We start from the raw sequence: 13,909 nt of genomic DNA, 5'->3' as shown, positions 1-13,909 counted from the left end.
AATTGGAGTGGTTTTCATTTGATCGCTCCTATATATATATATATATATATATATATATATATATATAATGTTTAGATGATATGGAAAAGAGGATGAAATCCAGGTTTCAAAGGTTTATCCACAAATACTTATGGTGAACGGATAAAAAGCAAGAGAATGAGAAAATGAAAATGACTTTGGACTTATTTTCTCGTGACATTTATAAGTCAAATATGGATTTTTCACCGCTTAATATGTCATGGGTCGGTTGGTATCAGATAATAAAATGATAAATTCTATATTTTATGGTTGTATTGTTTCAAAGTTTTCTCATTAAGTTATGTATGAATTTAAGTTGTCTATATTGATTAAGATAACGTGGTGATTGTTTCATAGAATGTAATAAGATCGGAATTGTAATTTGTCAAAGGAATTGAAACGGAATTTAATCAGGGTCGACCATATGTTTCGTTGGCAGGATCGGAATCTGTTTTTTGGCTTTCTAAATGTAATTATAAAATTATAGTAAAATAGTGATAAATTACCAAAATACCCTTTCATGATGTTTTCATACTTTATTACTTAATTTATAAATACTATAGAATGATAAAATTAATAATGTAGCATTAAATATGGTTGTGGTGGTGGCGATGGTGACAATGGTGGTGGTGATGCCAATGGTTGTGGTGTGGTGGCGGCGGGTAAGGACGGAGGTGATAGTGATGGTAATGATGGTGGTGGCAGTGGTGATGATGGTGGTAGTGACAATCGTGGTAGCAATGGTGGTGTTGATGATCGTCATGGTGGGATGGAATAAATTAGAGTAATAAAATATCATAATAATCTTTCTTAAAAGATTTAATAATTTATGGAATTCAAATTCCTTACTGAAACCAAAGGAATTCAAATTTTGTTGTAAGTGAGATTAAAATTCCGTACTAAAACTCATAGAATGAACCAAATACATGAATTGAATTTGGCCAATACGATTGACCATTCAATTCCATCAGATTCCAGCAAACCAAACGTCAGCTAAATTATTGTTATGTTGTTATGTTGAATAAACAGTTTGAATGACATAAATGACCATTCCATTTATTAATCTATATCGGACACCAATTAAAATAATTGTTTGATGAATACGATGAATAATTTATTCCAGATGTTAAAAAATCAACAATTTAAGCGGTTTTTTATAGAAACAATGATCTAACACAATGAACGAAGCAAAAACATATTCCACGACTAGTTTTAATCAAATTGGGAATCTTAATTACCGAACCTTTTCATCATGAATATGATAAAAATATCATTAACCCATTAAAAGTTGCTTTTGAATCGGAAGAAGTTTTCTTTCAAGCATTTCATCACAACAATTAATGTGTTTGCAAACAAACTAAAATGGACTTATCAACTAATTGTTGATAGATAACCAGATACATAGTTTTACACGTTTAAATAATGTTGCACACAGACTGCTTAAGGAAAAACCTTCTTAGCATATTCGGGTCCAAATGTGGCAAATTGAAGTTGAACTATGACAAATGGCTTGGCCCAACTGGTACGGACCTTCCAAAAAATGTTCGATCTTTGTCTAGTTCAGATTTTCAATTCAATATCATAAAAATTCCGATATTATTAAAAAAAAACTACAAATTAAAAAAAAGATGGACTAAATCAAAAATCCAAACAAGTACTAGTCAAAAAAAAAAAGATCATGTCTAAAAATAACCGACAATAACGTCAAGACCGGTGTATATCTGGCATTAGGGGTGCTCATGGGTTGGATTGATCAGGTTGAAGACATTTGTACAACTCAACTCAATGCTTGAAGTTTGAAAAATCTTAACCCAACCCAACCCATACGGGTTGGTCGGGTTGATACTTTGGTACATTAAAATATTCTTCTAATCAAGAATATGTTATTTATCTACTCATAATTTTTTTTTCAACATCAACCATTTGATACAATTTATCCATACATCTTTCGTATACCACATTCAGTTAATTTTCTCAATATACATATATGTTCATAGTTACTGAACATATATACGAATGAGTTATATAAAAATGTAAATAGATTGAAAATGTGTATATAAAGAGCATACATGATAGTTTAATTGTCTAATGTACATATTAATAAAAATTCAACAATTATATTAAATCCAAGAAATAAAAAAATATCGGGTTCATCAGGTTGGAATGAATTCAAATAATATCAACCCAATACCTACAGTTTGACAATTTTACAATTCGATTAGACATCAAGTTATTTCGGGTTAAGTTATTTCGTATTAGGTTGGGTTGGATTGGTCGGATTTTTAAGCATCCCTATATGTTATCTGTTATGGTGGTGCATCAGGACTTGTCGCAGCTTAACCACTTAAGCTCATTGATGGAGCAATAGTTGAGCTTTATAGTTTCAAAACATCCTATAGTAATTAGTAAACAATACCACCCTCTTCCATAATAATATAACAGAACATACATGTTTCTTTCCAAATCAATAACAATTCCTACAGAAACAACTACTTCCCCTCATTTTCTTTCTTTCTATCTTTGATTTTTATATAATAATAAGATCTGAAGTGAATTAAATCCCAAGCAGGGATTTATTTTTTACACCAAAAACATAACCACCAATCATCCATTTCATCGTTCATTCATATACAGATTTCGTCTAGTTGATTTGTGTCAACGGTGAGCGTTGTGCAGTCGGAGATATCTTCGACTCCTTTACTGCAAAAGAATGGTTTTCTCGGAACTCTTCCACTAAGCTCTCTATTGCCATTGCACGAAGGGACTCTATACTCACTTTACTTGGAACATCAGTCTCGCTTCTTACCGGGGTATTTCCAGATGGCTCGTAATCCTAAATATACATTAGCATCATGTTAAAACAAAAACACACATTATCCATATTGCCTCTTACAGGGTCCTGTTTACTTACTACTGATTCAATCAGCACGTTCCCATTAGTTACTGGTCTTACTGAAGGTACTGACTCCCTCTCAATCAGCACCTACCCAATCAGCATCAAAATCTTACTTATAAGGGGCAGTTTGCTAAATGCCATCTGGGGAAGCACTTGCCGGGCCACTTACCTTACTGAGTGAGCATGGCGAGGACCAAAAATCTTACTCGGTAAGAGACGGCGCAAGGATCAACGATCTTACCCTGTTAGCTCTTACCAAGTAAGCTTTGTTGCTTACTATGCCATTTTGATGGGCCAAGAATCTTACTCTGTTAGGTAAGTAAGGATTACGACTTTTGCCCGGTTAGCGTTTGGTAGATGGCCCCTTACTTGATTGGTGATTAGCCGGATCACCTTCTTACCGGGAAGCTTTTACCCAATAAGGCCCAGTAAACAGCCCCCAAGAGTTCTTTTAGATGTATACCGGCAAAATACATAACTAGGAAAAGCCACTCTACTCTTTCTCTAAGTATATAATATTATATATGCAAATGCTCATGCACACTCCTCACTTTTGATGAGGCTTGAGCCCTGACCTCCTGGGAGGTCGGGCTCTACCAGTAACCCGGATACCACTAGACCAACAGGCAGAGAACAAGTTTGCTTATATCCCACTCCAAAACTCCACCTCCACGTGGGATATACTAGGCTCGTTTGGTTTAGTTTACAGTTCTCATAAACCTATTCTTTATTTATTGCATATTGCAGAAATAACGTGTTAGCTTTTGCGCTCAAAAAGAAAAAGCATCATCATACCATGTATTTCTGCTGGAAAGTATCATGAGCCTTCTGCTCTATCGAAGATGATTGTCTTGCATGATCCTCCTGTAGGCTCTTAAGACTTTTGGCCTGAGATTTTGTTGTTTCTAGAATTTTAGAAACGGCCTCTCTCTCTTGTTCTGATGTACCTAGAGTGAGTACCCATACCATAAAGAACATCACTACAGTGGAAATGATGATGGCTCCACAAAAAGGAATACATTCACATTCAGCTAAAATAGACATATAAAGAACATGTGACAGAAAAATCAAGAAGCACAGAATAGGTGTAGTCTTCCACCATTTAACAGCTCTGATATTTATTTAGATTTATCTCGAATATATGTCAAAATAAATTAAAATAATATCTTCCCTTCACATCATGGACCCAATTTTACATAACATTTTGTTCTAGATACAGAAAGAACATCTAAGGGTCTGTTTTTTAGCAGCTTAACGAGACTCAGCTTAATCGGTCAGCTATACATGACTGATTGCAAGTCGCTTGATGATATAGAAAATGGCTTATTCGGTAAGTTTCTAGAGGAGAGCTTTATGCAGAAAGCCAAGTTTTTTTTCCTTATTGTGCTTTTATTCCAGCCAATGGTAGCAAAGACAGAAAGAGAGGTGAACATTAAGTTGAAATGGTAGGAGGGCGACAAAACAAAAGGATTCCGCATTAGCCACTCTAAGACTGCATACATATGTCACAATTTCAGCAAGAAGCATAATGATGAAGGATAGAAATCAACATTGGGTAGCAAAGGGTACCCAAAATGATAGTTTCTAGTATTTAGGCTCCATGATTAGAAAAAGAGATGTTGAGAACGACGATACACACCACATAAAGACAAGGTGATGAAGGTGGAGGACAGCCACAGAAATGTTGTGTAATTAAGTCCACTTAAGCCGACAAGGCAAATTCTACAAGATGACCGTCAGACCAGCTTTGTTGTATGAGAGTGAGTGTTGCTCAATATAGAAGGCAAGTGAGACGAATCTGGAAATTATAAAGATATGGATGCTGAAATGGACCTATGGTTGGACCTTGTGGACAACATACAGAACGGGTTTTTAGTGCAGAGTAAGAAGTTGCGACCATGCACATATCACAAACAACTAAGATAAAGAAGATTGTGGTTTGGCCTCGTTAAAGATGTTAGACCTTAGTTATATTTTTACATCATCTAAGAGGAATAGGAGTTATGGGCATTCCAGTCTTTTCCATGTTAAAGAGAGGAAAAGTAGTGGGAGTCAGTTAGCATAAATGAATAAGGAGAGATCAGATGGGCATGTTCTTAATAACAGATTTATATGGAGACTCTAAACTTCGCCAATCGTGAGGAAAGTAATCATTCAAAGAATCTTTTGACATTAATTCTTGAGTTTTCTATCAAATTGTTGAGTAAGCCTCAACGGGAGACAGATGACAGCACTAGCAAGGAGTGGAAAACATAACGATCGAAAGGTGGAAGAGGGGGTAAGGTCAAAGAGGATGTGAGACGAGCAGTTGAGGCTAGACAGGAAAGCCTTATACCTTTCTAAAGGCATGACCTGAGTTCATGAAACACAGAACAGAGGTAGCAGATTTGTTGTAGAGACTAATAGCTAATGTAGATGGGGTAGAGTTGGCATTGTCATAGGAGGGTTAAAGAGAGAGGATCTTTACCTAGCATATTATGTACTTTGTTTAAGCTGTTTAAATTTTTGTACTTCCTCCTCGGCCTTACTGTCACTTGCTTGTTTTAATTTTTTTCTCCTCTATTTCCTTGCGGCCTTTACAATTTACCATCCTTCATGCATGTTTGCACACTCTTTTTCTACTCATAGATTCCTCTGTGTCATGCTCTCTGATTTCTCTCCAAATCTTCAAGAATTTCAAAAGAATGGGCAGACTTTGTGTTTCTCTCATGACATTTCAAACCTTTTCACAAACCGCGATTATTCATGGGAACAGCCCCTCCACTCGTTGGGTAGAGGAAATATTTACATACATCCTATCCCGCGGACCCCACTTCCGAGGGGGATATACCATGTACAATTGGTTTAATTTTCTTTATGTAACTGCAGAAATCTAGCAAGTCATTTTTCCTTGGAAAATGAACGCTTCGTGTTGAAGTGTATTTTTGTTTAATCTAAGTTTCAAGGTATAGCTACTATAGGTTAGGGTTTATAAAGGCTCCGTATTGATGTAAGTGGTTGATCGAGTAGTTGAGTTATAGCTTTTTAATAGTTGATCTACTAGTTAACTCATGTTTCTCTTTTCTTTTTGAACTTAACGAAACAGCAGCAAAACAGGTGAAAAATGGAAAGTTATTAGTCAGTCATTCCCCCACCTCCCAATAAAAGGTCAGGAGAAAACAGAGCACAATTCCAAGAAACTCACCATCTATGTGCTTTGAAATATCCTCACTATTCTTCAACATGTCGCCTTCAACATTGGCCCTTAAAGAAACAATCTCAGCATCATGATGTTCATTACTATCCGATGCACTCCTGCAGTATTGAAAGGTATAGGTGTCACTATCTATTTGCATTGTCTACCATAACTAATATAAGAATAACTGCAGGATCATAAAGTCATGATTAGCTGACATCAGTATATATCTGCTGCAAAAACATAGATGGGCTTCAATTATCCAATTGTATCTTGTCTGCTGCAAAACCAGAATAGGCAAGTACAGATAACTAACCTGATGATCGAGTCCACAGCTGTGACATGTTTTCTTCCCATTTCAGTCACAGAGTTGTGCGTCTTTTTAGAATGCTTTTGAGCCAACTCAGTAACATCGACACTGGATGAGAGAGTTGTAAAGAACCACAAATTAAATGTAAGCTTAGCTCTTGATACAATCCATCCCATAGGAATCAGCCAAAAAAAATTGCAAAACTATCTCCTCTTACCATTTTTGTAGCAGTGACTCAATGCGGCAGTGTTTAGCAGCAGCAAAATCAGCATTCTCTGTCGCATCACTTTCTACTTGCATGGAAAAATCTTGCCATTTTCTTTTGGCATCAGATGTTACTCTCTCAAAAGATGAAACATGCCCATCCAAAACTTTCTTGCTTCCAGCAGCTGTCTCTTTAATGCTAGCTAATCGTGCATCCACCTGCCAACTCAACCATCAGTCCACTATACTTTAAAGAAAAGAGAGCAAGTACAAGCAAACAAACCATCTCTTTTTGACGACAGATATGATTTGTGACCAAACTTGTTACTTCAGCAATAAGCTTCTCTGCGTCAGATTTTGAGTTTTCCTGGAGAAATGTATTTTAAAATGTTATATATTAGTTGTTTTGCATTGCATTTAATATTGTTCATTATATACCTCATATGCCTTCTGAAATTCATCAATGCTCTTTGTTTGTATCTCATCAACTTGGATGGCATGAGTTCCTAGATCTTTAGATTCCTTCATCAGCTTATCGAAGAATTCATGGACAAACTTGGATATCTCCGTTGTATGCCCAACGCTGATATTAAATCTCTGAAAAGTTAATGATACCAATTTACCAATGTGAAAAAGAATATTTATGCAGATCATATATTCTTTAGCAGTAGAAAAAGCAAGATGCAACAAATAAAAAAACACACAAAAATATCATATGATTTTAGCACGTCTATATCCTATTTTCACACACTGAGGATAACAGATACACTAACAAAACCAAGTAGACATTAATAGGAGGTTTAAAATATCATCATCTAAAAAGTAGACCTTTTATCTGATCAAACACAAGAAAGCTGGTCAACAATGTCAGATCCCTTAGATTTTAAGATATCTTCATCAAAGGATGACATAAAATAAAGCCACTGACCTGCCGAAGCTCTCTAGCAAAATATGCCATCTCTCCTTGCTGAGTTGATAAAGTGCCTTGAAGCTCATCAAAAATAGAAATTCCTTCAGCAGCTTCTTCAGCTAGTAGCTAATTGAGAGAGAGCAAGTGTAGTCAATATGTGCACTGATTACTCATGATGGATAATTACAAAGGTCAATTGTTTATTACTTACTTTTTCAACAAAACAAGAATTAGAAGAAACCAAAGATAAAACCTCCTCTAAGCTGGCATTAGAGTTTGCTTTGTGCAAAAGCACAACATTTTGCAGCGCCTCAATGTGAGAAACATACAACACTTTCGAAGCAGCAACTTTCTTTTTTATGTCGATGATTGCCTAAAACATAAAAGCGTTTAAGCAATCAAATCCGCAAGGTAACAATAACATTCAAGTGGACATGCATGCATTGAAACTGTACCAAATATGTGTATAGAATATCAACTCTGGAGGAAGGGATAATCAAGGTGTAGGTTGTAACATATACATTTGTTCCAATAATTGTGCTAGAATAAAACACTCCTAATATCCCTTTAAACAGTTCAGGCTCCAGAGATTGAGATTGATCCATTTCAAACGCATAATGTTGATAATTAAGGAATGACGAGCCTAGTGCTTGCGGTAAGTAGAAGAACTCAGATTCCAAATGAACAAATTCAAACTTGAAAACACATGAGAATCTTCCAACATAGACAGCACAGGTTACATCTCTTGTAGAATGTACAGTGTCAACCATATCAAGGGATGAAGTTATAAGAACACATGTGCTTATGAAAAAAAAGCTCTATAGAAACCAACAATTCAGTAACGTTCTCCCTTTCTAATAAATAGTTTAGTTAAATATTTATTAATTTTTCTGATTATATTTTGGTATGAATTTCACTATTCGACATCCCTGATGTGACTTAACTAAAACGTAATAAAATTAAAATGAAAATAAAGTAGAACATTCAGAGGAAACATGAAAAATATACAGAGTTAAAAGAGTTCACAATTTTGATCTTGATCTTGCATGTGCATCTTGGTTTAAAAATGCGCGCATAATGCGCTGTGATGCGCTGAAGAAAACTCATCAAAGGGTCTGATGCGTTGCGATTCCATGATGCGCTCGCATCACCTACGCATCACACGATGCGTGCATCACTTATGCATCAGCGCATCATGTATGTTGCATTTTTGGGCTCCCTTTTTCAGTTTTTAGTTGGGCTTTTTAATTGGGCTTTTTAGTTGGGCTTCTTAGTTAAGTAAAATAGAACGTGAGACTGTGAGAGACCTAATAGAAGAAGCCGACAGCGCAGAAGTAGAAGTCGCACTGTGAGAGACCTAGCATCGCATATCAATTAAAACGTGACATGAGTTGTTGTCGATACTCGACAACCAGCAAAGAAGTAGAAAACGAACTTTTTAAGATTCTAATGCCACTTTTTTAACTACTTTATGTTATAAATGAAGTATTTTGATAGGTAAGTATTTTTAAGGTAAAAATTGATATGTAGAATTAATTTATAAATATTTTTTGAATACCGGGCGCATCACGTGCGTGATGCGAGCGCATCAGCATCACGCATCACACATCGGCTTCCGGGACCCTTAACGCATCGGACCGCATCGCGCTTATTAAAACCAAGATGTGCATACATATATAAAGGTTGGTGAATACAAGATGAAGCAACTTTGTTTCCAGTTTGAATTTACTTGAACGAAAAATGTTGAAAGCAAGGTTCACAGTGAGCAGTGAACCAGTCCCTCAAGGTAGAAACCGCTTACGGGTGACCTTTGAGCATATCCTCAAAGAAGTTCCAAATGCTTTAAAATTCAGGTTTAATACTTGAATACATTATATTTCTAGGACAAGTTACATAGTGAATTACCCAAGAGATCATCTGTGGTAATGTATCTAAGATTTTGTTATCTATTACAAAATTTTAGGATCCCCAAGAAGCATGTGTGACAACTGCATGTTTTACATGGAAGGGGATGAATATTTTCGGTAACAAAAAAACATGCTATTAGTGGAGTTCTATTGTATAGGATTAGTACCAAAATTCTGTGAATGTTGGAAAGTTATCAATTGGAAAAAGAAAAAGCATCTTTTGCCACAACTTAAACAATACCTTATCATTAATGTTGATGAAGGTGTGACAAAATTTCTCAATGCATTGAAGTTGTTCATTTTGCTGAGATGTTGATGCAGCCACCAGGTTGCAAAGAGATGTAACATCTTGTGTGAGCTCAGATTCAAACTTGTTCACAACTGACCTATTACCAGCACTCAGTTTATCTTCTCTTGCTGCATAAAAGTAAAGAAGAAACAGTTAATAATCCATAAGAAGTTGACAGAGAATATGTTAGAGAAGAGAATGCATACCAATCTTTGCAAACAATGCCGCATTGTCCTCAAGAGATCTTTCCAAGTCGTGCCGCAAAACACATGCTTGATGAGCCAGTGCATTTTCTGTTTACAATGTTCATTAGTATATAACATATGAAGTATCAGAAAGTTCGACATCTAAACTATCCACATACCTGCTTTTTTCTGCTCGCTTATGATAAAATCTCGCTCATTGATAGCATATCGACATTTCTTCAATTCTTCCTGGGTACTGGCCAGCTCCTTATTGGTTTGATTCAAGTTGTTCTAAAGAACATGGAGAAATAAAGAATAGAAAACAAAGGATATATGTTTAGTCACAACATAAGAGGTCCAACAGCAATGCATGTCACTCACTAGCATGATTTACCTGGGTAGAATCAAGTTTGTAGCTCAAATCAGAGCACTCTCGGACACGAGCATCATATTTAGTTTGCAATTCTTCAAATTGCTGTTTATGCAACAAAAAGAAGGATAGTAACAAATGAACAATGTTATCCTAGCATGAAAGATAGCTCATACCTCTACTCCCTCTGTTCCAAAATAAAGGCAACAAATTCCTTTCAAGGGTGTCCCAACTCCTGAGATAAATTAGCCGTTCCCGTTTTGGCAAAGTTTCAATCAACACTTGCCTCCTTGGCAATTAGCAATATTGCATGATATTAATGGTGTTTATTTTATTCCACAACATTCTCCTACTTTGTCATTATTGAAGATTTTTTCACTAATGGTCGAAACACCTTCGGTAACTTATTTGCACAATCAAAAGTTGCATTTGTTTTGGAACAGAGCCTGTAATATGAATGCAAATGGTAAAACATAATACCTTTTGCTGGTTTTCTATCTTAACTCCCATTTGTTCAATCTGATCTGCCATTGACTAGCCAAAAAAGAAAGTTAAAATCATATATATGCAGTTATGCAGCAATTTATTTATTCAATTTGAACTTTTAAAGAACAAAATATGATTATATGGAACCACCAAAATTACAAAGTGAAGTCCAAAAAACCATCCAATACCTTACGTTCCATTTCCTCTTGATAGTATCGCTCTTTCGGTATATGAACACCATTTTTCTCACGTGAGGCATAGACCTCTGCAAGTAGAAATGAACAGACAAATCAGCTATCATTTATGTCTAATTAATACCTTTTTCATCTCTTAATTGCATTATTTCAAGAAGCAAAGATTTTACCAGCTTTGAGCCTTTCAATTTCACCATAAAGATCTTTGATAAGAGTTGTTTTCATCATCTTCTGATTTACCTTGAAAAAAAAGACAAGTATAAAAATTCAGAAGAGATTAGAACATTCAACCACCTAGAAGATGGAACTACCAACAGAACACAAGAGAACATAAGTTGTGAAATTTAAAAATATTACAAAATATCGTATTCAGTGGAACTGGGACAAAAAATTTGATTTACTTCCCAATACAAAATGGAATCATTCATACAGATTAGGCACAACCTGGACTAGATCAGGATACCAATAAAAATACATCTCCTCAAAGGAAAAAAAATAGATTGATTGATTTTAGTTGCATGTCTAAAATGCAAGGAAACTATAAAAATACAAATGCTTATTTCTAAACTCATCAAGAAAGATAGAGAATACTAGATAGGAGGCTAAAGAAGGGCCTTAAACTAAATCACTAACAATTTGAAGGAGAACAAGGAGAGGCCATCAATTTGTAAGAATTAGAGGCTAACCTCGGGTTTGTTCTTTATATTTTTTGCCCTGTGAGCGTAATCCAATGTGCTCAAGGTCTCTTCAAGACAATGAACAGCAGGAGACACTGTAGCAATGATACATGTTTTGGTTCTTCCACCCAATGAATCACGAAGTAGACGGGTCAGTTTGCTATCCCTGATTTGGGTAAAACTCAAATATTAGAATTTGGACACCATAAATGATCAAAAGTAAAAAGAAAATTGTCAAATTGCTTAATGTCATAAATATTGGCAATTGAGAATAAGACAGAAGAATGGCAACTTGAGAAAGAGCATAAATGGCTGGAGAGGGTATCTAAACAAAAGTTCATCCAAACCTATACGGGATGTGCCCAAGATGCTCCACAAGAGCATTTATTACTCGTCCTAGAGTAAGTAAACTTTTGTTTATTTCTCCAGCTTCTCTTGCACGACCCTGAAAAATTCACATTATAAACTCAACAAAAAGGAATATATAGGAACAAAAATATAATGGTCTCTGCAAGATCACCACAAGTGTTGCAAGAAGAGAAATTGCTTTTCACGAACTTGATTATTATTGAAAATTTGGTGGTTATATTACCTCTCTAGCACCAGACCGAGAAATATTTTCAGAACCAGCTAGATCGACCAGATTCAGTTTGCCACATTTGATAAGCTCTTCACCTTCTGGGTTGGCCTCTTTGATGTGTATAGTTATAGAAAACAAAGAATGCGACCGACTGAGAAACAGGTAATTGTCAAAGCAGGACAATGAGATTTCACATTAACATTAAAGTGCATGCAGAATAACTCAAAACCTTGATTGCTTATTTAATAAGGTTTCTGCAGTTCGACGTTTCGCGGATCCCCTCTCCAATAACGAGAAAATTTCACTAGCACTCGTTACAATCTCCTCTTCCAGTCCTCTCACAAGAACTCCACCTTTACCATCTTCCATGAGCGGAAGAAGCTTTTTCTGCTTGTCTTCAACGACTCTAGAAATTTCTTCAGGAGCAAGCAAATCAGTGATCTCCTCGTTATACAACTCCAAAAAAGTTACTTTAACACTATACTCTGCATTTTGGTGCTCCAAAGTGTCGAAAATTTGTTTGACAGCTCTAGGGATTACTCCTGCTCCTGAAGGTAACTCTCCATTAGGCCCACTCTGTCAATGGATAGACCAGAGGATGTCAATTACTAATAACAACAAAGTACAAAAACAAACTGCAAAAATCAATGTACAACAAAGAAGACCTGCTACCTTCGACCTCTTACATTCACCCTCCATGGTGTAAGTTTTTCCAGTGCCTGTCTGTCCGTAGGCAAAAATAGTACAATTAAATCCTTCTAAAACTTCATTCACGATAGGAATGACTGCTTGTTCATATAAATCTTTTTGATGAGCGGTAGGTCCAAAAACCTGCATCCAAAAAGATAATAGTACTTTATAACTAAGCATTGCACCATGGAGTTCTTACAGCTCTATACTATCTTGTGTCTAATGAATCCAAACCTCAAGGCTCACCAAACACCTGGGAGGATGAGGTAGGCAAATGGAAGAAAAAGAAAAAGGCTTTGATTAGAATGTTATTGATTGTCAATTTAACATAATCATACTATCAGGCTTATAAACCTTTTTCGATTTTTGTAAATCAGTTCTCCTAATGATCTCCATTCCTTGATGGACTTTTATAATCAAGCTGGTTCCAGGATTAAGATGAGGCACCCGTTTAACCATTTCTAAAATATGGAGAAAAACAGTCACGAGAAACATCATTAAAATTCAATAACTATAAATTTAAAACGCAAAACCCTGCCTCTAAACATCGTCGAATCACAAGTTACCAATGCATACAGATTGCAAGAAATTGCAACTTCCCCAAATCAAAAGAAAAATAATAAGAATCAAATGACTATGTTAGTAAATCAGATACCTTGTCAAATGTGAAAATCCTATCGATTTGCTTCCCAGCAATATTCTGCGAAACGGCAACTTCTCTCTGGTAGTCATTACAAGTTACCACCTGAGGCGCGTTGTTCCTTAACTCATCGTCACTAAACGGCCTAACAAACAGTCAAATCAAAAGCGAGCATTTCCATACACTGAATTAGATTGTCATCAACATAATCTATAAGCAGTATCCAAATCACAACCCAATCAAATTGCACCAAACTTAAACCCTAGCATACCATTTTTCCACCAACAAAAAAAGAAGATTAGAGCATTAAGTAGATTGGCAGTACCTGCACCGGAGAAGGACCTGAACATTGACGCCTTTTTCGTGGCGACCGGACAT

The 13,909-nt window shown here is 35.8% G+C and overlaps 1 protein-coding gene across 1 annotated transcript; it reads right to left on the bottom strand.

Moving 5' to 3' along the window:
* Positions 1-2,659: 2,659 nt before the first annotated feature.
* LOC112518456 (kinesin-like protein KIN-5C) lies at positions 2,660-13,909 on the bottom strand. The gene is made up of 23 exons (XM_025126157.1): positions 13,857-13,909; positions 13,547-13,676; positions 12,874-13,032; positions 12,431-12,777; positions 12,214-12,352; positions 11,969-12,066; positions 11,631-11,787; positions 11,115-11,184; positions 10,939-11,015; positions 10,745-10,798; positions 10,289-10,369; positions 10,074-10,185; positions 9,916-10,002; positions 9,662-9,837; positions 7,725-7,886; positions 7,532-7,639; positions 7,042-7,200; positions 6,887-6,970; positions 6,617-6,822; positions 6,406-6,507; positions 6,099-6,208; positions 3,710-3,861; positions 2,660-2,851 (listed from the first exon to the last, which is right to left on the bottom strand). The coding sequence occupies exons 1-23, from the start codon at positions 13,907-13,909 to the stop codon at positions 2,660-2,662; spliced, it is 3,015 nt and encodes a 1,004-aa protein (XP_024981925.1).

Source organism: Cynara cardunculus (assembly GCF_001531365.2).
Source record: "Cynara cardunculus var. scolymus isolate 2C chromosome LG 9, CcrdV1, whole genome shotgun sequence".
Lineage (NCBI taxonomy): Eukaryota > Viridiplantae > Streptophyta > Magnoliopsida > Asterales > Asteraceae > Cynara > Cynara cardunculus.
The sequence above is the reverse complement of the archived record's forward strand: the minus strand, read 5'-3'. Positions and strand labels throughout refer to the sequence as shown.

Coding starts and splice junctions, on each gene's coding strand:
- LOC112518456 (XM_025126157.1), bottom strand. CDS start 13,909: ATGTCCGGTCGCCACGAAAAAGGCGTCAATGTTCAGGTCCTTCTCCGG. Junction 13,677..13,856: donor CAGGTCCTTCTCCGGTGCAG/GTACTGCCAATC, acceptor ACTGTTTGTTAG/GCCGTTTAGTGACGATGAGT. Junction 6,508..6,616: donor GAGTCACTGCTACAAAAATG/GTAAGAGGAGAT, acceptor TCTCTCATCCAG/TGTCGATGTTACTGAGTTGG.